We start from the raw sequence: 26,684 nt of genomic DNA, 5'->3' as shown, positions 1-26,684 counted from the left end.
TTTCATCAGACCAGATAATCTTGTTTCTCATGCTCAGTCTTTAGGTGCCTTTTGGCGAACTCCATGCAGGCTGTCATGTGCTTTTTTACTGAGGAGTGGCTTCCGTCTGGCCACTCTACCATAAAGGCCTGCTTGGGAGTGCTGCAGAGATGGATGTCCTTCTGGACGGTTCTCCCATCTTCACAAAGAAACTCTGGAGCTTTGTCAGTGACCATCAGGTTCTTGTTCACCTCCCTGACCAAGGACCTTCTCCCCCGATTTGCTCAGTTTGGCCAGCTCTAGGAAGAGTCTTGGTGGTTCCAAACTTCTTCCATTGTAAGAATGATGGAGGCCACTGTTCTTGGAGACCTTCAATGCTGCAGAAATGTTTTGATACCCTTCCTCAGATATGTGCCTTGACACAATCCTGTCTCGGAGCTTCACGGATAATTCCTTCAACCTCATGGCTTGGTTTTTGCTCTGACATGCATTGCCTTTCCAAATCATGTCCAATCACTTGAATTTGCCACAGGTGGACTCCAACCAAGTTGTAGAAACAGCTCAAGGATGATCAATGGAAACCAGATGCACTTGAGCTCCATTTCGGGTCTTGTAGCAAAGAGTCTGAATACTTATGTAAATAAGGTATCTTTTTATTTTTAAGAAATTTGGAAATCTGTATAAGCTTTGTCTTTATGGGGTACTGTGTAGAGATTGAGGAAAATGTGTAAAATTATAAATTTTCCTCAATTTGAGAATAAGGCTTAACGTAAGAGAATGTGGAAAAAGTGAAGGGGTCTGAGTACTTTCCGACTGCCTCCATCAGTTACACATACAGTGCACACGCACGCTACATGTTTTGAAATGTATGTAAATTGTAAAGCCTTTTGTCTGATGTCTTTCGTTATGTGTCGAACCCCAGTAAGACTAACTGTCGCTAATGTGGATCCTATGAAATTAAAAGTATCTCAACTAACCTTTTTTTGAATTTGCTTAACTTCCAGAGTGGCCTCTCTGGTACTTTTTAATGATATGACCCATTTTATACATAGAAATTGACATAGGTAATTAACCAAACACAGCTTTACTTTAGGATTACACATTCAGCAAAGGGAGTTCCCTTTGAATCAATTTCCCATTCACTGTGTTGGTGCTGCTCATAAAATGTATCAAATTTAGCATTAGCATAGAGCCTACTCTGGAAGTGTGTTTTACTAGTAATTGTTCCAAACAATATTTCTTAATGATCCAAATCAAAACGGGTAGCATTGAGATATTAATATCTTTAATGTTGAATAAATGTATTTCAGAGTCAAGACAGTGTATATTTTAGAGCACCCAATAAGGAGTATAATGACACCAAGATGTTGCCTGTCATGTACAGTTCATGGATTACATGGTCTTACAAGAGGCTTATTGGTTTAAAAAGGGTCTATAATGGCCACTTTCATCATGATTTTCAACAACAACAAAAAATAATACAAATGTAAAAAGATTGTTAAACATCCTTCCTCCCAATGAAGTTCCTATGTGAGAATTGCCAGAAAAATCTGAGATGGCCAAAATATTTTCTGTTCCCGCTGGTGTGGAATCTCTAACTCGAATATTGTAGCTTCAGTTGAGAAACCAAGGACTTGACAGTTTACTTTCTCAGACAATGTGTTGTCTAGTAGTAACTTTAGCTAGTTTTGCTATTAGCATTCCCAAAGGAATGAGGAAGCCTTAATGTATGTTCATAAATGGAAAGGTTTATTTCAACAACTTTAACAACTCAAACTAATGTAACCAAATGCTTGTTGTGACCTCTAGCTCTGTCTGGAGTTCTGCATATGATATTCTTACAAAATAACTTGGGTAATGAAGTTGCCATGTTTATTGAAAATATCAGATTCAAGAGTACTTGGAATTCAGCAGGGATATAATTGTAGATGTGACGTAACAGCAGACACACATACTGTAAGCTGCTGCGAGCATCCTGTCACACCAGGAAGTGGAGTACAGTACACACTGCAGCTGCTTATTCCCATGAGTACTGCCTCTGGATTTTCTCAGCATGATTTTATAGTTGGGTGGTTGATGTTTTAAGCATAAAAACAGTTTAAAAATAAGTGGTGATATTAAGTCTGAATATTTCAAATGTATGTGGTTGATTTATGAACCGTTTTATACATTTGAGCCTTAAATTTGTCTTAGTTTATATTTTAAGCATAAAATTATGTAATTTGTATGAGCAATTGCTTGTCATCTCACACTGTATTACCTTGTGGAAATTCTGTAAAATAAGGCAAAGTCAAATTGGGGATGGGGGGGGTTACATTTTAATTTGGACAAACTTTACAAATCTGCTCATGGGGCATGCTGAGATCGCATGCCACATGTTCCATTATGATTTATGTTTCTCCATTCTACAATTTGTAATGTCACACCAAAGGACATGATGTCTTAACATAGCACGAAAGAAAATAAGCAGTGTTTTTTTTGTAGTTTTTTTTTGTATATTTTGTCAAATACACACTGTTATAGAACATTAAATACTTCAAATAAAACACACACAAAAAAACAAGAACATTAAGCAACATTGTGCTGTAAAATGTTAAAGCTCACTTAGACCGCTGGCCACTCGGGGGCCCAAGGCACTGCATCTGTGCTAAGAGGCGTCCCTGGTTCGAATCCAGGCTGCATCACATCCAGCCGTGATTGAGAGCCCCATAGGGCGGCGCACAGCGTCAGCCAGGGTAGGACGTTATTGTAAATAAGAATGTGTTCTTAACTGACTTGCCTAGTTTAAATAAAAATAGGTTTGAAGTGAAAAAAATTCTGGTGTTCAATCACCTGACAACAATGCTTAAAAAGTGAACATGTAAATCATTCTAATGCTCTTTTATTTTATTCTTGAATTTATTCATGAAATAACATTTTACTGAAGTTAAGCAGTTCTAAACCTCTTTCTCCATTTCTCCCAAAGCTTTTCTCTTTGTGATGGTTGCAAAGACTTCATTCTAAATCTTTCCATTTCCCCAATGGATTTCTGCTTTTGATATCTATAAGAAAAAATAAATAAAATTACAATCTCAAAAGTAGGCCTAATACTCAATTAGGATCAGGGGTGAAAGATTTCATTTCTTCCCATTATGGGGACCTCCTATGTGTGTGCAATTGTTTTTATGGGCATAATCATAGAATTACACAGAATCCCTAATGATTTAATAGGATGTCTATGGGCCTAATAGTAAGATGTGTCTTAACTTTTAAAATGTACTAGCATACTTTTAAAAAAGTTGTTGCATTAACACAACCAGTCATGATGTTATCTGATTGTCAAACAATTACTTCAAAAGGCTGTACTGTAGGCTACCTGTGCACATTACTCGGGGACGGCGCAAAGTCGGCTGTTGCAGAAATAAAATGGTTTTAAGCCCAATTTACAGTGCATTCGGAAAGTATTACATTGTTACATTACAGCCTTATTCTAAAATGGAGTCAATAAAAAAAAAATCCCTCAATCTACACAATATCCCATAACAAAGGGAAAACTGGTTTAGATTTTTCAGACGTTTTTAAAAATATAAAACAAACCTTATTTACATAAGTATTCAGACCCTTAGCTATGAGACCACAAAATTGAGCTCCGGTGCATCCTGTTTCCATTGATTATCCTTGATGTTTCTACAACTTCATTGGAGTTAACCTGTGGTAAATTCAATTGATTGGACATGATTTGCATGTCAGAGCAAAAACCAAGTCATGAGGTTGAAGGAGTTGTCTGTAGAGCTCGGAGACAGGATTGTGGATTGCCAAAAGGTACTTAAAGGACTCTTAGACCATCAGAAACAAGATTCTCTGGTCTGATGAAACCAAGATTGAACTCTTTGGCCAGAATGCCAAGTGTCACATCTGGAGGAAACCAGGCACCGCTCATCACCTGGCCAATACCATCCCTATGGTGAAGCATGGTGGGGGTAGTGTCATGCTGTGGGAATGTTTTTCAGCGGCAGGGACTGTGAGACTAGTCAGGATCGAGAGAAAGATGAATGGAGCAAAGTACAGGGAGATCCTTGACGAAAAGCGTTCTGCAGCAGGTTAGGACCTCAGACTGGGGTGAAGGTTCACCTTCCAACAGGACAACGACCTTACGCACACAGTCAAGACATTGCAGGAGGGTCTTCGGGACAAGTCAATGTTCTTGAGTGGCCCAGCCAGAGCCTGGACTTGAACCTGATCGAATATCTCTGGCGAGACCTGAAAATAGCTGTGCAGCGACGCTCCCTATTCCACCTGACAGAGCTTGAGAGGATCTGCCGAGAAGAATAGGAGAAACTCCCCAAATACAGGTGTGCCGAGCTTGTAGTGTAATACCCAAGAAGACTCGAGGCTGTAATCGCTGCCAATGGTGCTTCAACAAAGTATTGAGTAAAGGATCTGAATACTTATGTAAATGTGATAACCCTTTGTCATTATGGGGTATTGTGTGTAGATTTCTGACAGGGAAAAAACGGTTTAATCCATTTTAGAATATGGCTGTAACAATGTGGAAAAAGTAAGGCGTCTGAATAGTTTCTGAATGCACTAGATATTTTTCTGCTCATAATTACTGACATTTAGTAGGCTATTTATTAATCAACTTGGCTCTGATTATAGGTTCTCTTGTCATTACTTGATGCTTGTCTAGAATACTAAATAAAGCCTTGCTCACCAGAATGTCATAAATCGATAGATTGATCAATGCATCATCAACAATCTAGTTGACATTGGTAAAGTTCTCTTTAATATTTCTGCTTCTTTCACAGAGCAAGAACATTTGGTGACCAGGGAGATTTCCAAATGAGTTTAACCGGTTTTAAGGAAATGAAAAGCTGTGGAAGTAGATCCAACATGTTTCTGATAGTATTTCAGTTTGTCTAGAATGCTTTTTTTTGTGGTTAAATGAAATACTGTCAGCTTTTATGTCGCTGAAGAAATTGCATGTTTATTCTACACAATTGTCCTTACGCGCGCCTTCGTTCTCTCAAGATGCTGAAAGAAATAATTAATATTTCTCCACATCTGTTAGCGAGACAATTAACATTTGGTCTATAATTTTACTGCGAGGAACACTTAATTCTGCAGCGGTTAATAGCATAATAGGCTACATGTAAGGCCTACATTCAGTGTCCAGACTTCAGTTAATATTCCAACTATTAGGCTACTCCATTCTAAAATAATTACGGCATCCATACAGTGGCATTTTATAAATGCAAAAAGACATTACTTACAAAACACCAAAAAGTGTTATGAATGACATTTGTTATCATTCATTAGGCCTACCCAAGTCTTGTAAACTGAATTGATGCGTATACTGCTGTCCGTGTGCGTTTCGGTCTCGGCCACTCATTGCTGCAATGGCAATTTGTTTTATCATTGAACCACACCACGTTTGAGTTTGTTCGCAAATTTTTCTTGCGACTGACATGCGGGAATGATAGCGTTCCTACCGGACCGTTCCGACTTACTTTCATCACTGATTAAGACTGTTAAAATCTCAAGCTGTTTTCATATTTTCTGTTTACTGTCTGCGTCTCTCTCAGGACATCTCTTTTCTCAGCATTTCTCTCCATGTTTTCTCTACCACTCCATCTCGTCCTAAGCAGACAGACTTGTTTTCTTTTTGCCTGTTATCTAACAATGTACCCAGGATCTTGATTTGTACTGAACAAAAATATTAACGCAACATGTAAAATGTTGGGCCCATATTGCATGAACTGAAATGAAAGATCCCAGAAACGTTCCATATGCACAAAAAGCTTCTCTCAAATTTTGTGCACAAATTTGTTTGCATCCCTGTTAGTGAGCGTTTCTCCTTTGCCAAGAATCTGCCCACCTGACAGGTGTGGCATATTAAACAGCATGATCATTACACAGGTGCACCTTGTGCTGGGGGCAAAGGGCCACCCTAAAATATGCTCTTTTTTGCCACAGATGTCAAGTTTTGAGTGTGCAATTGGCATGCTGACTGCAGGAATGTCCACCAGAGCTGTTGCCAGAAAGGAATGGTAATTTCTCTACCATAAGCCACCTTAAACATAGTTTTAGAGAATTTGGCAGAACCTCCCACCGTCCTCACAACCACAGACCACATGTATGGCATCGTGTGGGTGAGCGGTTTGTCAATTTTGTGAATGAAGTGCCCCATGGTGGCGGGGTTATGGTATGTGCAGGCATAGGCTACGGACAACAAACACATGCATTTTATTGATGGCTGTTACGTACGCCTCTTGGAGGGAACGCAACACGTATTCTTCCACCTTGTGAAGGAAAAGGAGCTGGACAGAAGCAAAGAAAGTAAAAGTTCCCCCTCTCCTACCTTACCTGCTTACCCACTGGTTACTTTTCTTAGCACCACCTGGCGCGCTAACCAAAATACAGGGGGTGGTCCGCCCAGGTCTTACCTATTGTGCATAGACATAGTAAATACTACGGGTATATGTTCGCAGGCCTCTTGCCTAAACACTCCCAAGGTGCCTTCCCCCCCGGGAACAAATGAAACAAAATAATTCACCAAATTTAGTGAACAATTTGAATAAACCAAAAACACTAGGTATTATGGTATACACATACCTGTACATAAGCAGCTACAAAACACTTTCTAACCAACACAGCACATACAAAGAAGCTCTCTCTCCTAACAAAGGAACACTGGCTTTTCAAGCTGCAGGAGGAGTCGGTAATTGCGCAGCTGTATCCCCTGACAAGAGGGTGGGGTCAGAGCGCCAATTAGTGATGGGCTGACCAATCAGCTGCTTTGGAAACCATTTCCTGAAACGCATACATAAAAACACAGAAACTGGGGAACCTAACGATGGCAATTTGAATGCACAGAGATACCGTGACGAGATCCTGAGGCCCATTGTTGTGCCATTCAACTCCCGCCATCACCTCAAGTTTCAGCATGATAATTCACGCAAGGATCTGTACACAATTCTTGGAAGCTGAAAATGTCCCAATTTTTCCCTGGCCTACATACTCACCAGACATGTCACCCATTGAGCATGTTTGGGATGCTCTGGATCTACGGGTACAGCAGCGTGTTCTAGTTCCCGCCAATATCCAGCAACTTCGCACCGCCATTGAAGAGAAGTGGGACAACATTCCACAGGCCACAATCAGCAGCCTGCTCAACTCAATGCGAAGGAGATGTATTTATTATGGATCCTCATTATTCTTCCTCGGTCCAGCAAAATTAAGGCAGTTTGTACTATTAAAAAAAAAAAAACATTTACAATACATTCACAGATGTCACAACACACTGTGCCCTCAGGCCCCTACTCCACCACTACCACACATCTACAGTACTAAATCTGTGTGTGTGCCTATGTTTGTTGCTTCACAGTCCCTAGTGTTTTTATTTTTCTGTTTTATAAATCTTAAGTTTACTGCTTGCATCAGTTACTTGATGTGAAATAGAGTTCCATGTAGTTATGGCTCTATGTAGTACTGTGTGCCTCCCATAGTCTGTTCTGGACTTGGACTGTGAAGAGACCTCTTGTGACTTGTAGGGTATGCATGGGTGTCCAATCTGTTTGCCAGTAGTTCAAACACAGCTTGGTGCATTCATGTCAATACCTCTCATAAATACAAGTAGTGATGAAGTCCATCTCTCCTCCACTTTGAGCCAGGATGGATTGACATGCATATTATTAATATTAGCTCTGTTTACATCAAAGGGACAGCTGTGCTGCCCTGTTCTGAGCCAATTGCAATTTTCCTAAGCCCTTTTTTGTGGCACCTGACCACACGACTGAACAGTAGTCAAGGTGCGACAACTAGGGGCTGTAGGACCTGCCTTGTTGATAGTGTTGTTAAGAAGGCAAAGCAGCGCTTTATTATGGACATACTGCTCCCCATCTTAGCTACTGGGCTCCCGAGTGGCACAGCGGTCTAAGGCACTGCATCTCAGTGCAAGAGGTGTCACTACAGTCCCTGGTTCGAGTCCAGGCTGTATCACATCTGGCCGTGATTGGGTGGCACACAATTGGCCCAGCATCGTCACTAAATAAGAATTTGTTCTTAACTGACTTGACTAGTTAAATAAAGGTTACGTTTAAAAATAATAATACTGTTGTATCAACATGTTTTGACCATGACAGTTTACAATCTAGGGTTACTCCAAGCAGTTTAGTCATCTCAATTTCCACATTTATTTATTACAAGATTATGTTGAGGTTTTGTGAGTTTAAAAAAAAGATTTTTTTTATTTTTTTGCACTGCATGAGGCATGGTGGTCATGCCAGATACTGACTGGTTTTCTGATCCATTCCCCTACCTCTTTTTTTTAAGGTATCTGTGACCAACAGATGCATATCTGCATTCCCAGTCATGTGAAATCCATAGATTAGGGCCTAATGAATTTATTTAAATTGTCTGATTTCCTTATGAACTGTAACTCAGTAAAATATTTGAAATTGTTCCATACTGAGTTCATATTTTTTGACCGTGTCATTTTTGTGTCACACCAGCGGACATAACGTCACACCAGAGGATGTTTCATGCAGTTTGGGCAATCTGGGGCCTCGAGTTTAGCTAGCATTCTACTACTGTACCCACTAAAATATGTTCACATTATGTCATACAGATCAATGATTTCAAGCATTTTCATGTAAAATGTGTTGCACCAAATGAAAATAAAAAAATCCTATATATTGATACGTTCATAATCAAAAACTCACCCTCCGAGCATGCCATGTGCAGAAGACATGACTGGAGCACTTCCTGTTTGGGCAAGGATCCTCCAACCGCAATGGTTTCCAGATAATGGCTCGTTTTAATATCACAATATTGCGCCAAACCGGTGGACATAACTTTATTTTTTATAATCAACGACATTTGTTCAGAGAAAATTAAGTATGGATGGACTTCGGAAATATTCTCACGAATAGACATCTGTGTTAACATGCTACATATTGGAATAGAAGGGTTTTGCTTATTTTTCTTCTTAATTTATATTTGAATCTTATAAAACACTTCACATTTAGTTAAAGTACATTATAAAAATGTTATTAATGGTATGAGTCTGTAGATCCAAACAAAGCAGTGTATTCATAATCATACAATAGAGTTTTCATAAATGATAGTAAGTTATTCATGTTTTTGGCACAATAAAGTGAAAAAAAGCAGTGGCACGTCAACCACCAATTTATTCTGACTGCCTCAGGTATTTGTACTATGCAGCTGAGTGTGATTGAAAGTGTTAGTATTGTAACTTCTCTCCCTTTCGTTCCCTCTCTGTTGATATTCCTTGTTTTTAATAATCATCGCATCCAGACTTAATTTAATGTGGAAATTAACAAGTTACTCATAAGTAAATGCATTTGAAGACCTTTATTAAGACTGCCCCCGAGCCAGGGATATTGATTTGCACAAGGCATAGCCATTCTCATAAGCTCTAACCCCTCATCATGCCCTTAATAAAGTTGGCAGGAAATCATACATGCCGAAGATGTAATTACATTTGAATCATCTTTATTAATGGAGTAACTAGTTTAGCATGTGTGGTCGAATTCCAAATTGCCTCAACATCCTGTTTAGTCATTCGGTGGGGCCAGGGGCTGGGACTGGCTGTCACTGACCCTCTGACTTCCTCCTGCTGGGTCGGCGTGGTGCGTCTGAGGCTGTTCTGCTGGGTGCTCAAGACCAGAGCTATCTCCAGCCTCCAGACAGGCCCCTCCAGTAATCTGCCCCAGCCAGGCACATGCTGCTTATCTCAGCCTCTTCCTGTGCCACGGCTGGGCGGTGGCATGTAGGGCGTTGTGGTAGAGAGAGACTGGTAGCCCCTCCCTGATCTCTCCTCAAATAGAGAGCAGGGTTATGAAAATGGTTGTTACCATCGACGGAGATTCACACAGCTGAGTTACAGTAAATTGGGATGAATAAAATGCAGTGCCTGATTTGAATCTGTTATTGTAGTCAGTCCATATAGACAATGGTCTTATTTATTAGTTTCTCAAATCCCTGGAAGGCTTCCCTCTGTATTATAGTAAATGCCTGTCTCTCCCTCTACCTCACAGCAGTGACTGCAGCATCATGGCCTCTGGACCATCAGATGTGATGACCAACCAGGATCCTGCAGACCCCACAGAAGAGTGCACAGGTAAACTCACACTTTAACTGGCTTTGATAGCCCTTTAAATGGGCTCTTCACTATTATCTTGTCATTGGTAAATAGCACTACCACAGACAGAGTTTCCTATGACTGCATTACGGCAGATCCGATCTGATCAGATTTACAGTATCTAGTCTGTAGGGAGGGAATGGCAAAACTACTCCTTGTCCACACAGTTTACATATATCCTCAGAGGCATAGATCCATGTCTGAGAAGCCTTGGGGTTCATTGTAAGTTGAAGTGATAATTTTATCGTTGTGAGAATGCCTCCACATAATCCATGCAAAGGTATTAGTGTTTCTTCTAGACCCGTGTGCTGTTAGCTCTCTCAGAAAGCATTGGCCTTCAAGGATGATCAGGCCAAGCTTAAGAAAGCGATATTATTATTATTACAGTTGTATTGGCAGGAAATGAAGTAAAATATAATACATCTCACCACCCCTAAAGAACATATTTTTACAATGTCCATCCGCCAACCCTTCAACCCTACTGTGATGTGCTCTGGGAACGAGGAAGTCAGGGACTGCAAGGTCAGGCTCGGCCCCGTCTCTGGAGGGCTAGCCGGGATGTGGATTAGCCCTTTCCTTCAGGAATAGGTCACACTGACAATCTCCTCTATTGGATTGAACTTCTAAAGCGGAGGGCGAAGTCCATTAAAGTAAATCATTTGTCAATGGCTGGAGGTGTGCCGGCCAGGCGGCGTGCCAGGGGATAATGTGGCGTACCCTGATAGTCAGGGGGAGGGGGTTAAGCTGCAGTCAAGATAGAAGCCCTGTGTGTAATATGTCTGTGGAATTAGAGGGATCTTGCCCATGCCTCTTCCCAGGGTTACAGTTTGTAATAGAATTAACATCAACTCAAGGAGAGTAATTTGTTAGGTACGGCAGTGCCCACTAGATCAATGAGAATATTTTGTGGGAGAGTTTCTTGTGTCTGACTGTTTAATTTATGTTTCCCATCTAAGCCCAAATATGGCCTGTTGGTTAAAAAAAAAAAACTCTGCACAGAATATCTTGGTGTCAGCTTACATGTTCAGCTACTATATACATTCATAAATCTGTAGTAGTCCCCCTCCTACTGGAATTGAGTTTTCCCTTGATTTGTTGACTTCCGCCATACTGAATGGCCCAATTCAAAGTGTGTGTGTGATAATGCCAGCTCAAGGCCTTGTCTGTAATTGGATCTCAAGTGTTTTCCAGAGCATGTGAGCCACAGGATTGTGTGGCTTTATATATATATATAAATATAGTCACTACTACCAACATTCACTTCTCCAAGGCAGTGCTTGCTCTTTAATCAGACAATTGCATTCCTGGCTGCTAAAGGTCTCCATCCTAGGATTGTTCATGTTGTAGTCATCCCCTCTCAAATATTGGCAACATTTGTATGGATCCAGCTAACTTGACCTTCTCTTTGATAATTGGCCTTTCTGCTGCACGGTTTCACCTTCTGCTGCTATTTTGGCGTAATGTCATATTGTTTCTAAAATAGTGTCTGTGTTGTATTATGATTTTGCACCTCAGCAAACAGTTAAGATCTCTGCCTTGTATTATTCTCAAGATTTGGGGTAGGGGACAGAATTTTTAGTTTAAAAGAGGTGTTGACATTTTAAACTGTGGTGCTAAATTTAAATTGAACTGTTGAAGTGTTTTACTACCCCTCTCACTTGGTAATGCAACAGTACATGGGTTTTTGACCAACACATGGTAAATTACTCTCACTTTACTTGAGCTCACATGAGGGAGTAGATGTTCGTTTAAAAGCTTTCATTAGGTAGTCTTCTTTGTTTGGTAGTGAAAAGACAAATGGTTAGGGAATAGCTCCCATTGTAAACTGGAGCTGTTTAACCTCTGTAATGCTTTAACCATGATGTTATCTATCTCCATTGTAGGCAAGAAGAAGTCCAAGTTCCAGACCTTCAAGAAGTTTTTTGCTAAGAAGAAGAGAAAAGAGGCTGCCACTCCTGCCGGGGACAATGGGTTGAAGTCTAGCCAGTCCAGTGACAATGTCAATGCCCCTGAACCAGCATTCCTCATCCGGTCTGAGAAAGACGAGGGCTCTGGGTAAGATTATATTCTTCTCACAGGTATCTTTTGGTCATCACTATGGCAACAGCCTTCATGAACAATAAACACAATATTTGCATCTTACAGATTAATGAGGAAATACAAGCAATTTCATCCTTAACAAAGAACAAATGTGTCACTGAATTTCTCCTCTGTATGTTTACAACATTAAAGGCACATATTTGTCCTAATATAGAGTGGACCGCTGGGAATTAACGTTCTGCCTACCACTTAGTCACCTGAATAATAAATCAAGTCTTGTCCGCTAATTTTAGAGTTTAGTGAATTTTACTTCATTAAACATGCAGCCTCATAGGCTACCTGCTGCAGATCTTCCCCAGAGACATGGGTCGAGTCCTAAATGGCTCCCTATTCAGTGCACTACTTTTGATCAGGATCATAGTGTTCTGTTTCAAAAGTAGTGCACCATATAGGTAGTAGGGTTCCATTTGGGACATTACCAGAGCTAGTGACTTGTCATTACTGCTCCTTTAGGTTTTTCTACAAATGTTATTAGATTTATTCCTAAATGATTGGATGGATGACCCAGCCATGGCCTGACTGCTACTTAGGGGAGCGCTCTGGGGCCTAATTTATAACCTCTGTAAGTTTCACACTAAATGTCTGTCTGCCATTTCTGAAAAGACCTCATACGTCAAAAAATATTGAGATCATGCCATACATCCGCGTGTTTCCTGTTATAAATCAGACCTGTCGTAAACTATGTGCATTGAACAAGCATTATAGTTCCACCTGGAAAACGCTCATGTGACCTTATTTATGGTGACAATAACGGCCTTATTTGCAGTTTGAGTTGACACTTTTGGAAATAGGCCACTGCATTTAAGGTGTGTTGCCAGAATATTTAGCAGTGACTCTGACTATCGCTGTAGTATTCAGCAAAGGTCTGTGACTATTTCTGAAATAAAAAATCAATGACAAATTTGTGTGCTGAACATTTTTATTGAACAATGTTTTGCATTGACCATTTCCCCCAACCTAACTATGCGGCACTGCCCTTGAATTCTGAAACATTGTCTAGGCCTATTCGAGGCATTTGAAATTGCATGGTGAACTGTGTGTTCTACCGTAGGCAACTTATTTTTTTTTTTTTTTACGTTCTATTGTAGCCAACTAATGTAGCCAACATAAGCTATTTCAGTTATCTATTTACTACTGTGAAGTAGTTACAATTCATCCCATCTCTCATTTAAATTGGATCTTCATTTGTTGTATTAGCTTCTTCGGGAGTATGAAACCATTTCAGTCAGAAAAGGTGAGGAACTTATTCTGCATTGATCATGGAAATAAGATAATCAGGAAATATTATCTTTTTATTGCAAAGATAAAATTAAATAGATTTTTGCTCTTCTCACTAACAGCAAATAACTGCATCATGTCTTTTGGATTTTATGAATAAGCATGTCATTTCCCCCATTTGCACAAAATACTACTTGCCTGCTTGCAAGGCAGTGCTTCAACTATCAGAAATTGTGTGCACATATGGACTAAAGTGTGTGGGAAGTTAAGCATGTTCTCACATCAAGTATTTTTTTAAATATATAAATGCCTACTTTTACGTGAACAGGTGCCGCACGTTTTGTGGTAGTGTTTGTAAATGAGGCCCCAAATGGTCTGATTTGTCATTTTAACATGAAATCTCATACTCAATTGTTCTATTTCTTTTTTTGCAAGGTCAAAAATCTACATGGGAAATAAGGCTCTGTCACATGACAGTGTCTTTGTCTCCGATTTGCCCCTGTCAGAGGTAAACGAGGATATGGGAGCCTTTCAGGACAGCATCCATGGAAATGTCAAGTCTCTACAGGTGGGTAGTTAATTCTGTGTTCATAATTGGACTGGCTGTAATTCTGGCTGTTGTACCTATAGTCCTATATCATACACCCACAACAAGTGAAAACAATGTGGCTCGTGTTAGTATCTGATATTCAGCTCTCTTAAATCGGTATTAGCTTTGGCACTCTGTCCGTAGAACCTGGGTATAAAATTAGCCAGTCTGGTCATAAGCCGGGTAGACTGGGCGCTAGCTAGCTAAGGCTCATCCTTAGGTCTTACTACCTGGAGTAATCTGGGCAGACTCCCACAAAGGGCCGGAGTGTACGCGCAGGCTAATACATACAGCGGTCTGATGCACAACAGTGTTGACTAGGCACAACAACATGCTAAAATGGAGGAGATAACAGAACAGAGACTTGGCTGGTGGTGTTCCGTCTATAATAAGTCCATTTGGAGAAGGATAGGGATTCTAATACCTTTTGTTGGAAGGAGACAGACTTGAGACTGTGTCCTTGAGAGCAGCTGAGCTCATTCAGATACACACACTGAATGGACACACTGAATGGACACTATCTGTGATATTGCTTTCTTTCACCACGCAAAGTCTGTTTTTCAGCTAGAATGGACCTATTGTTGCGGAACTCACTTTCACTTATCATTCTACTTTGACGAGTTCTCAACCACTAGCTCTCAGAACATGTGATCTGAAAGCGAAAAAACTCTTAGTACACTGTTGCTGCACACGAGTCATATTTGTAAAAGCGTTTTACATTAATACATTGCAAAATCAAGGTTGATAAGTATGTTGTCCTGCAGCTCCAGCTGAAACAGGCCATCAGGCTAGGCTCTCCTCCGTCTCCGTGTGTGAAGGGGGATGACGCAGGGACTCTGTCTGAGGATGATGGCCTTCCCTGCAGCCCACCAGAGTACTCCACCCTGCACGCCGTCCTGGCTGGGGTGTCCCACAGGGTACGCATCATTATGCAGTGAGGACTGGCATAGTGTTCATGGGGTCAACTTCATGTTTGCATTCATTGGACCAGATTAGCTACATTAGCTACATAGCTAGTTCTGGTCTTCAGGACCTATTATGATTGTGTGGCATGTACTATGTGACTGCAGTCACATGATACCTGCCACATACCACACATTCATGTTTCATGAAAGCTACCGTGAGGATGACTCTCTGCACTCATGCTTACGTCTACAGATCTATTACTGTCTATCACCCTTTTATAACTACATTGTCACTCATTCTGTCTCTCTCCTTCCAAACTGGTACAGAGGAACAGCTCCCTGAGTCTGGAGGGAACAGACAGCGATGAAGACCAGGTAATAACCCGTTTTCCATGCTATTTTGTTAATATAGTCATGTGCTTCCTATTCAGTGGACACAGTGAATGATCCTGTTGTCATTTGACCATCATGACCAATCGGAATGCATCATTAGCCCAAAGAGGCAGAGAGGAGGCTCCTCTATCGTATGATGTGGAAGAAATGGATCAAGATGAGTGGGTTGTGTTGTCATTTAATTTTAAGAATAAATGTTCCCCAGGTGTATTACACGAGTTGACGTCTTGGAGTACATCTATCTTGATGAAGTATAAAGATGTGTGTCTTCTGATGAAGCTTGTACTCTTCAAAAAAATGAAAGCTTCTGTGTCAGATGCAGTGTTAAGCAATAGGAGTGAGTCAGGATGGAGGCATTGTAGAGCTTCATACGTCAATGATATGTATACCATATGCGACTGAGGCTCAGAGCAGCTACATGCGTTGTTGGCCATATTTACACCATACATGTACATGGTTTGTTATACACATCAGAATTTAGAATCCTTAGATACTGCTCTTTTCTGCGTCTCTGTCTGTGAATGATTTGGCAAAAGTCTCATGATCAAATGTAATTACTGCAACTTATTCATGAGTTAATGTAAACAAGACAGTCAGTGGAATAATGCTGTGTGAAGTGTATCTGCCTCAGCATGTATGTTGGTGTTATTATCGCAGCTGGCGAACACTCCTCCGCCTGCACCGGTATCTAGGAGGAAGATCATTACAGTGATAACGACGCTAAAAAATATAGTACTGTGTTCTTCCTGTTCTGTGAGTTATTTTCGTGATGAGTCGACTGTGGCCGTATTTCGTTTAATTGGTTTGTTGTTTTTTTACTAATTCACATTGCGCAATTCACATTGCGCAACACTCGACATAATGGGACCGTTGGAATGAATAGATACTTGGCTAGTTTCTATGAATGCTGATTGAATCTTTTAAGCTTTTCTCAATTGAATTTGATTGAAAGGAATCTGCCAAGGGACTCCAAATAATCGTCTAAAGTTGTGAAAGGAATGTCCTAAAAAAGGAAAACCACAATTGGCATTTGATTGACTTAAAAAAGGATTACACAGCCCTCCGATAGCACGTTCAATAGTAGCTTCTATTGTTTTTGTATATACGGTAGTATACCATTTTTTTTCTTCTCTTGAGCTATATTTTCCACTTAGCCAGGAGTTTAAAAAAGGGTCAGAATAAAATGGAAAACCTGCAGAGTAAATCACTCCACTCAGCATTCCAACTGCTGCCTCATGGAATGACAGGAAGATTTGGTGGGGGGGGGGGGGGGGGGGAGAACTGGTATACCATCTTACCATGTGTGATTTTCAGTAGTTGCTGACTGTTCATCCTGAATGACAAACATAACGCAGGCACACACAGATGCACTTGTTTGTTCTCGGAATTCCAAATAGTTGCCATGCGCTTGTGTTTTGCCTCACTTGTCATGCCTTCAGCTGGACCCGGAGCTGTAACAAGCTAGAAGATTGTTTTTCGAGCCATAAATGGCAGCGTGCTTTTGGTTTGACCTCTTTTGAAATGGGAAGGGGTGGCAGTACACTCGCTTTGTCTCCCTGCTGCAAGCACCACTGAGAAACCCACCACAAATCTTCAGCTGAAGATGATGACCTGACAGTAATAATGCTGCATGTCATTCTGCTGGTCTGTTTCTGCAGGATGTATTGTTTGACTCAGAGAGGTGGGTGGGTGGGGCGGGGGCTCTCCCGTGTGGTCTGAATGCATTCCATTGGTTTTCTCTGGCAGTCAGGCTGTCTGCTGCACATGGGGATATTACAGCACTCAGTCAGGAGGCCCTGCCAAGCTGAGCTCTGGCTATAGAACAAACGCAATACATTCATTTACTGAATATATATATATATATATATACATACATACATACATACATACATACATACATACATACAGTGGGGAGAATAAGTATTTGATACACTACCGATTTTGCAGGTTTTCCTACTTACAAAGCATGTAGAGGTCTGTAATTTTTATCATAGGTACACTTCAACTGTGAGATGGAATCTAAAACAAAAATCCAGAAAAACACATTGTATGATTTTTAAGTAATTAATTTGCATTTTATTGCATGACATAAGTATTTGATACATCAGAAAAGCAGAACTTAATATTTGGTACAGAAACCTTTGTTTGCAATTACAGAGATCATACGTTTCCTGTAGTTCATGACCAGGTTTGCACACACTACAGCAGGGATTTTAGCCCACTCCTCCATACAGACCTTCTCCAGATCCTTCAGGTTTCGGGGCTGTCGCTGGGCAATACGTGCTTTCAGCTCCCTCCAAAGATTTTCTATTGGGTTCAGGTCTGGAGACTGGCTAGGCCACTCCAGGACCTTGAGATGCTTCTTACGGAGCCACTCCTTAGTTGCCCTGGCTGTGTGTTTCGGGTCGTTGTCATGCTGGAAGACCCAGCCACGACCCATCTTCAATGCTCTTACTGAGGGAAGGAGGTTGTTGGCCAAGATCTCGCGATACATGGCCCCATCCATCCTCCGCTCAATACGGTGCAGTCGTCCTGTCCCCTTTGGAGAATAGCATCCCCAAAGAATGATGTTTCCACCTCCATGCTTCACGGTTGGGATGGTGTTCTTGGGGTTGTACTCATCCTTCTTCTTCCTCCAAACACGGCGAGTGGAGTTTAGACCAAAAAGCTCTGTTGTCTCATCAGAGCACATGACCTTCTCCCATTCCTCCTCTGGATCATCCAGATCGTCATTGGCAAACTTCAGACGGGCCTGGACATGCGCTGGCTTGAGCAGGGGGACCTTGCGTGCGCTGCAGGATTTTAATCCATGGCGGCGTAGTGTGTTACTAATGGTTTTCTTTGAGACTGTGGTCCCAGCTCTCTTCAGGTCATTGACCAGGTCCTGCCGTGTAGTTCTGGGCTGATCCCTCACCTTCCTCATGATCATTGATGCCCCACGAGGTGAGATCTTGCATGGAGCCCCAGACCGAGGGTGATTGACCGTCATCTTGAACTTCTTCCATTTTCTAATAATTGCGCCAACAGTTGTTGCCTTCTCACCAAGCTGCTTGCCTATTGTCCTGAAGCCCATCCCAGCCTTGTGCAGGTCTACAATTTTATCCCTGATGTCCTTACACAGCTCTCTGGTCTTGGCCATTGTGGAGAGGTTGGAGTCTGTTTGAGTGTGTGGACAGGTGTCTTTTGTACAGGTAACGAGTTCAAACAGGTGCAGTTAATACAGGTAATGAGTGGAGAACAGGAGGGCTTCTTAAAGAAAAACTAACAGGTCTGTGAGAGCTGGAATTCTTACTGGTTTGTAGGTGATCAAATACTTATGTCATGCAATAAAATGCAAATTAATTACTTAAAAATCATACAATGTGATTTTCTGGATTTTTGTTTTAGATTCTCTCTCACAGTTGAAGTGTACCTATGATAACAATTACAGACCTCTACATGCTTTGTAAGTAGGAAACACTGCCGATTTTGCAGGTTATCAAATACTTGTTCTCCCCACTGTATATATAAAATCCACTCTGCTGGATACAATACAAACACGGAGCTAGTTTCACTTATGACAACCTGTCTCTGGTTACACAGGGCAAATACATTTTGATACCCATAATAGCAGCAATCCTATTTGCTAAAATGTTTGTGTAAAATCTGTATTGTATATGATAAATAGCTATTTATCATAAGAATCCATTTCTAGTATGAAAGCAAGATGTTAAGTCCGAGGTGGACCATTTGCGTTCTTCTTTTGAGCTTCCTCACATCAGGTTAGACAAGTTGTCATTGCAGGTGACATAAAAGTAAATCAGGGTGTCACTGAAGGTAATTCGCTCTCCTGTCAAGCTCTTTACCTTTCAGAGTGAATTGCTGTCAGAAACAGTAGAGTAAACCTACCTACATTCCAGAGCACTGAGAGCGGAGGCCTGTATTTGTTCAGCTAATGTCAGTGGGAGCCAGGCAGAAAAATGCCAGGACATAGGTCTGCCTGGGACATTTTTAGTGACGCTCGACCCTGCTAGGAGGTCTTTATAATGGCGTCCCTGACATTGTTTATCCAGCTGTACAGACACAGTCAGTCCTCCCTCTTCTCCATTTCTTATAGCTTTTCCTTTGTCTTGAGTAGGAAACTGACCCATATCTTATGATATGGTTAATCTGTGTCATGAGAAACTATATTTGATCCACAATTCAGCATTCTTGAATCTGTTTAGCTGGCACCTGGCTTCAGCAGAGAGTAATGTGACAGATGTCTGAAGACATTGATGTTGTAATAATTATATTATTTACTGGCCTCTCTCTCCCCTAATGTGTAGATGTCCTGTGAGGTGGGCTCAAGATCGGTCAGTCCCCTGGTCCCCCTGCCTGTAGACTTCAGCCAGCCTGCCAGTCCCATGGGCTGCCTGGACAACACCGCCGCTCGCCACCGCCTGGCCGTCCGACACAAGGCCTGCTCCAAGATGAGGAAACCCACCACTGTAAGATGTACAGTTGAAGTCGGAAGTTTACATACACCTTAGCCAAATACATTTAAACTCAGTTTTTCACAATTCCTGACATGTAATCCTAGGTAAAAATTCCCTGTCTTAGGTCAGTTAGGATTATCACTTTATTTTAAGAATGTGAAATGTCAGAATAATACTAGAGAATTATTTATTTTAGCTTTTATTTCTTTCATCACATTCCCAGTGGGTCAGAAGTTTACATGCACTCAATTAGTATTTGGTAACATTGCAGTAAACAATTTAAACTTGGGGTCAAACGTTTTGGGTAGCCTTCCACAAGTTTCCCACAATAAGTTGGGTGAATTTTGGCCCATTCCTCCTGGCAGAGCTGGTGTAACTGAGTCGGGTTTGTAGGCCTCCTTGCTCACACACTTTTTCAGTTCTGCCCACAAATTTTCTATAAGATTGAGGTCAGGGCTTTGTGATGGCCACTCCAATACCTTGACTTTATTGTCCTTAAGCCATTTTGCCACAACTTTGGAAGTATGCTTGGGGTCATTGTCCATTTGGAAGACCCATTTGCGACTAAGCTTTAACTTCCTGACTGATGTCTTGAGATGTTGCTCCTAATGATGCCATCTATTTTGTGAAGTGTACCAGGCTCTCCTGCAGCAAAGCACCCCCACAACATAATGCTGCCACCCCTGTGCTTCATGGTTGGGATGGTGTTCTTCGGCTTGCAAACCTCCCCATTTTTCCTCCCAAAATAATGATGGTCATTATGGCCAAACAGTTCTATTTATGTTTCATCAGACCAGAGGACATTTCTCCAAAAAGTACGATCTTTGTCGCCATGTGCAGTTGCAAACCGTAGTCTGGCTTTTTTTATGGCGGTTTTGAAGCAGTGGCTTCTTCCTTGCTGAGTGGCCATTCAGGTTATGTCGATATAGGACTTGTTTTACTGTGGACATAGATACTTTTGTACCTGTTTCCTCCAGCATCTTCACAAGGTCCTTTGCTGTTGTTCTGGGATTGATTTGCACTTTTCGCACCAAGTACGTTCATCTCTAGGAGACACAATGTGTCTCCTTCCTGAGCGGTAAGACGGCTGTGGGGTCCCATGGCTTTTATACTTGCGTACTATTGTTTGTACAGATGAACGTGGTACCTTCAGGCTTTTTGACAAATTGCTCCCAAGTATGAACCAGACTTGTGGTGGTCTACAATATATTTTTTTCTGCTGTCTTGGCATGCACAAAGTAGATTCCCTAACCTACTTGCCAAAACTATAGCTTGTTAACGAGAGATTTGTGGAGTGGTTGAAAAAATGATTTTTAATGACTCCATAAGTGTATGTAAACTTCCTACATCAACTGTACATACCCATCCCCTTCTAGCACAACCAACCCCTCTCCATGACTCCCCTGGCCAACACACACCAAACCCACCCCCTTCTATTCCATACCCAGCCCAAGTCCCCTTTGCTCACCAGAGCAGAACCCCATAAAAATACATCCCATGAGCCAAGTGTCCAGCCCATCTAGCCCAACCACAACGCTCCAGCCTGCCGTCAACTTGCATTGCTCATGAGTCTACAAAATCTTTGTAAAACATGTGTCCGATATGACTGAAGCTGGACAGATAAATTATCTTTAAATAAACTATCATTATGACTCATCTCTGCCATATTTCTTTTGCTCAGAGGGTTGATGGCAGGGCTGAGGGAGAATCATTCCAAGAGGAAAGACTGAGTGTTGGAATTCCAGAATCTGTGGAGGAGGACAAGGAGGAAGGTAATATATATATATATATGTATGATCCTTATTACAGTAACATTACACACAATATTGATGCAATATCGGAAAGATTATCGTTCATGTTATTGAGTAAGAATGGTTGTCATAATGCTATAGTGACTTGCTTATAGTGGCTCTGCTCAGACGTAGTTATGTGTTCTAGATGTGAAATGTGAGCAGATGGGTGCTGCCGAGAAGGAGCAGACCGATGGGGCCGTGGTATCCCAGCAGGCCGAGCGATCAGCCCCAGATAAGGAGGAGGATGAGCAGGGGGACCAACCGGAAGTGTCTCAGGATGTCTCTTCCTCATCCCCTTCCATACAGAATGAGTCTGACTCTGAGGAATGTCTCTCAGGCCAGGCTAAGGCTCTAACCCAGACTGCACCCCTGCCTGGCTCCCTGGACTCTCTGGAGCCCACTACTAGAGACTACGATGACTTCCTCCTGGCCCCTACTGGGTGTGAGGCGGCTGAGGGTGGCTCTCTACTCCAGGAGGTGCTGAGCTCCCTCAAGTGTCCCCTAACGTCTGTCCTGGGGCTGGAGGCTGTGCCCCTGGAGGAGGTGAATGTGAAGGGTTTAGACCCTGAGAGCTGGATGGATGAGCTGGCTGATGAGCCTGAGCCTCTGTCCCTTCCTTCAGATCCAACCCAACAGGAAGAAGCCTCTCTCCCCAGTGATGGACCTGACTGCCCAGCAGAGTCCCAAAAGGAGGAGAAGGGTGAGCCTTATGAGTCTGAGGAGGAGTATGTGGTAGAACATTTCAAGCCAAAGGAGGAAGAGGATCAAGAGGAAATCAAGCCTGAATACTTAACAAAAGAAGATCAGGACATTCCTTCAGTTTATATGAAAAAGGAGGAAAAAGTAGATAGTGAGGAAGAAGAGGAGAGGGAGGAGGAAGCAGCGGTAGAGAAAAAGGAGGAAGCAGAGGAGGTTGTCCAAAACGAGGCAGAGGAAAAAAAGAAAGATGTGTGGAGGGAGGAGGAAAAAACAGAGCCAATCTCAGAGGTGCCAGTGCAAACAGCCTTATTGGAGCCAGAGGAAGAAGAGGATGTAACGCCAACCTCTGAGGAGGATGATGCACAGCAGGTTCCAGACAATGACACAGACACTGAGAGAGCTTGTGAGAGCCCCGAGTGCCCCACTGAGCTGCCTGACCAAACAGTTAGGGAACAAGCCTGTGTCTCCCAGCTGCCAAATAGCAGTACACCTCCTCCAGATTCCTCAGACCAGCCTGAGTCTCCTACACATACCACACAGGACCAGGAAGAGCCCAGTGTAATGACTGAGCAGTACAGTATAACCAGTCCCAGTGCAGCTTCTGGCCCAGAGCAGAGCCCCCAGGAGCCCTGTAGTGGACCAACTGCCACAGAGGATCATGGGAAGCCATCTTGTGGCTCTGAGCAGAGTAGACCCAGGTTCACATTTTCCCCCACCTGGCAAAGGTTGGCCACCAAAGAGCCAACCTCCCCTTCTACATCTCCCTCCCCTGCTACCTCCCCCTCTGTCACTGTGCCTGGGGCTGTGGAAGCGGGGGTTACAAGAAAAACAGATCCCCCAAGTAGAGTGGAGCCACTTAGCCCTGTGGTGGCTGAAGTCCCTGCTTGTCCCAGCAGAACACAGAGCACCACAGCACCCACAAATTCCTCAAAAGACACTCCACCTGCCGTTCCTGCAGCCCAGGAGGAAGGGACCCCTGAGAATCTGTTTGGTGTTAGGCTGAGGAAGACCTCTGTGGGTATGTTGCGCTTAGGATCAGAGAGTGAAACTCCCCCCTCATCCCCAGCACACTCCCTTCCCGTAGAACCACAGAGGGCCTCGTTCACTGAACCACAGCCACAAAGCAAATCTGCCCTGCTCAGAAAGCCCTCAGAGCTGGACGGTATCGTCAAGCCCAAGAGAACACCAGGTACTAAAACCATCTTAGTCACCATCACACCAGTCAGTGTTTACAGACGTGTGATATATGGCCTATCCTTCACTCACAATGCCACCTTTGTTTATATATATTTTACAATGTTGAGCTCAATAGACTTCAAATGACAAAACATTTAGTCAGTATGTATGTTTTAGGAATTTGGACTCCTGCTGGACTAACAATTCATACTGAAACAGGTCCACGAGTACTGTTGAGAGCAGACTTATTGAGATATCTAAAAGGAGACCTATAAACACCAAGGAGAGATTCCTCTAAATCAAATCGAATTTTATTAGTCACAATACAACAGGTGTGGTCCTTACAGTGAGATGCTTACTTATGAGCCCCTGACCAACAATGCAGTTAAAAAAAAAATGGATAAGAAATAAAGTAGCAAGTAATTAAAGAGCAGCAGTAAAATAACAATAGCAAGACTATATACAGGGGGGGGTACCGGTCCAGAGTCAATGTGCGGGGGCACCGGATAGTTGAGGTAATATGTACATGTAGGTCGAGTTATTAAAGTGACTATGCATAGATGATAACAACGGAGAGTAGCAGTGGTGTGAAGAGAGGGGGGGGGGGGGGCGCAAATAGTCTGGGTAGCCATTTGATTAGGTGTTCAGGAGTCTTATGGCTTGGGGGTAGAAGCTGTTGAGAAGCCTCTTGGACCTAGACTTGGCGCGCCGGTACCGCTTGCCGTGCGGTAGCCGAGAGAACAGTCTATGACTAGGGTGGCCGGAGTCTTTGACAATTCAAGGCCTTCCTCTGACACCGCTTGGTGTAGAGGTCCTGGATGGCAGGAAGCTTGGCCCCAGTGATACACTGGGCCGTGCGCACTACCCTTTGTAGTGACTTGCGGTCAGGCTGAGCAGTTGCCATACCAGGCAGTGATGCAACCAGTCAGGATGCTCTCGATGGTGCAGCTGTAGAACCTTCTGAGGACCCATGCCAAATCTTTTTAGTCTCCTGAGGGGGAATAGGTTTTGTCGTGCCCTCTTCATTATGACTATTTCTATCAACAAATTGGCTGTTTCAGATCTGTCTGTGGGTCGAGTGCCTAGTGGTGGATCTAGTGGGGGATCTGAATCACCAAGCTGGATCTCAGTGGCCAGACAAAAGCAAAGAATCTTCAAAGAGAATTCATTGGAGGAAACCACCGAGAAGAAGGTCCCTGCAGAGAAGGTAGGGATGGTGCACATTTGTTTTGTGTTCTTTTGTTTAACGAGAAGCCCACTGTTTCAGAGGAAAACAGTTGACTTGTCAATCAACCCATCCATCCAGTCCTTAGCTCTTGTTAGCATTTATTCTGCTATCACGACAGGGTCCACCTTTTGATGCAATATCTAGAGTTTATATGAGACTGAAGTTGTGTAAGTGCCATTTTACTTTGTTATACATGTTGGAATGAATAAGCAGTTAATTCCATCTCTTTCCAGGGGGAGCCTAACAGAAAAGGTTCCATTCCTACATTGACGAGTCCTGTCAACAAAGACCAAGCCAAGCCTCCTGGACCTCCTGTAAAAGGTTTGACTCATCAGTATCCCAATCTGCTACCACACACATCACATTCTTATAAAGTGTTTTCATTGTTCTCACAAAAGACTGAGTGTGATTGATACACTGCTGCCCCCATGTGGATGAAACATGCGAATAAAATGTTCCTGTTGAAAATGTTCTGTATCTGAGTGCCTAATCTTCAATGACATGCCTGAAATAAGACTTGAAAAATATTTAAGTCCAATTTGATAACATTTTGTTGGTTTTAGGACTTATTTTTATCACACCTACAGTGTCTTTAGGATAATGCAGAGTGATTGTGTCACTAAAGATGTTCTCTGCTCGTTGTCCATAGTGTTGTGTTCTCTTGAGATCTCTAAGCCTGCCGTGGTTGAGAAGGAGGGGAAGAAAGCCCCGGCTCACCCTGCACCTACAGCCCTAGCCCAGGATGAGCCCCCATGGATGGCCCTGGCCAAAAAGAAGGCCAAAGCCTGGAGCGAAATGCCCCAGATAGTTCAGTAAAGACGGGCCGTCTCAAACCAAATCATCCATCCACTGATGGATCAGAATGCATTTGCACAACCAGAGTATATCTTTTGACTTATAATGCCTTCGGGTTTCTTATTGGACAGATGCTGAAACCCTCCAATCACGTGCTGCGGTGAAAGTCATTAGGAATTAGGCAAAATTAGTAAAAGTTATTGCATAAGATTGAATTCAGTTGACATGATATATCTATGTAAAACCAACCAATGATAGTTATTTGTTTTAATTTCTTAACTGATATTGTCAGTATTCCTTGTATGAGTGAGGGTCCAGTGTGTCAACTTTAAACCTAGCCTTGAGCTTTGATTTGGAGGATGAATAAGCATGGATGGAGAGAAAGAACTGAAGGTTTCTTTATATTTATTAAATCTCTTTCATGCGTTTGTATTTCTGTTTTATTTTTGTATTGCCTTTTTGAACATGTGTACATTAAATGTGCAGTAAATAACAAATGGAATCGTGTTTTCTTTGTCATCTCTCCTTAAGAACATTTAAGATAAAAACTGTTACTCTTCTTTGTACCTACTGCCAATAGTGCATCAAAGATAGTCATAGCCAGTTTAATCTGAAAGGTATAGGCATACTTAGGCCGTATAATACATTTTTACTGTTAAACAGATGCCCCGCTTCACATTTCTACCCCCCAAAAATATTTTGTATCTGATTCATGTGAACGATTCAGTTTTATTTTAGTAGATGGGATTCAGTTCAATCCCAGTGAATTGAATCATGGGAATCTAAATAAGCATTTGTGGAATGCGAACAGTACACTTAGTAATTTAACAAGGGGTTCAAATATTATAATTTTTTATTTGCTCACTTTTCAAAAAATGTAATCTGTGTAATTGAACAGATAATTAAATGTGCATTGCCCTAGTGGGGACAACTGTTAAACATTAGCTAACCTTACTCTTTAGATAATCTGGGGTTCTCTGAAAACCAGCTGAATAGTGGTAATGTTAGCATACTGGTAATGTCTTGCATGCTTGAGAACTTTTGAACCAATTATCTGCAGGTTGCTAATAGTTAGCTTTTTGGCCAGGGCCAGCCCTGCGGATTGCCAGTGAGAGATGGCAGGAAACCCCCATGCAAAGATTTGAACCCTTACCAAGGAGTATTTTGCACAGTTTCTTTTTTTAGCAGAAGTTTTTGGGTGTCAGATT

The 26,684-nt window shown here is 42.1% G+C and overlaps 1 protein-coding gene across 5 annotated transcripts in view; it reads left to right on the top strand.

Moving 5' to 3' along the window:
* LOC120048237 (CRACD-like protein) overlaps positions 1-25,978 on the top strand; it is a 39,167-nt gene extending 13,189 nt beyond the window's left edge. For 4 of the 5 annotated variants that reach the window (XM_038994040.1, XM_038994039.1, XM_038994038.1 and 1 more), the window contains exons 2-12: positions 10,020-10,102; positions 12,007-12,178; positions 13,877-14,009; positions 14,795-14,947; positions 15,263-15,310; positions 19,636-19,797; positions 21,467-21,557; positions 21,724-23,466; positions 24,515-24,660; positions 24,915-25,002; positions 25,331-25,978. In XM_038994040.1, coding sequence (XP_038849968.1) covers positions 10,036-10,102; positions 12,007-12,178; positions 13,877-14,009; positions 14,795-14,947; positions 15,263-15,310; positions 19,636-19,797; positions 21,467-21,557; positions 21,724-23,466; positions 24,515-24,660; positions 24,915-25,002; positions 25,331-25,497 — 2,970 coding nt within the window. In that variant the 5' untranslated portion in view covers positions 10,020-10,035 and the 3' untranslated portion in view covers positions 25,498-25,978. The remainder of the gene's footprint in view (positions 1-10,019; positions 10,103-12,006; positions 12,179-13,876; positions 14,010-14,794; positions 14,948-15,262; positions 15,311-19,635; positions 19,798-21,466; positions 21,558-21,723; positions 23,467-24,514; positions 24,661-24,914; positions 25,003-25,330) is intronic. The other variant, XM_038994041.1, reaches the window with a different exon arrangement.
* Positions 25,979-26,684: the final 706 nt, after the last annotated feature.

Source organism: Salvelinus namaycush, chromosome 5 (assembly GCF_016432855.1).
Source record: "Salvelinus namaycush isolate Seneca chromosome 5, SaNama_1.0, whole genome shotgun sequence".
NCBI lineage: Eukaryota > Metazoa > Chordata > Actinopteri > Salmoniformes > Salmonidae > Salvelinus > Salvelinus namaycush.
Note: the sequence above shows the minus strand (reverse complement) of the source record. Positions and strands in the feature narration are given on the sequence as shown.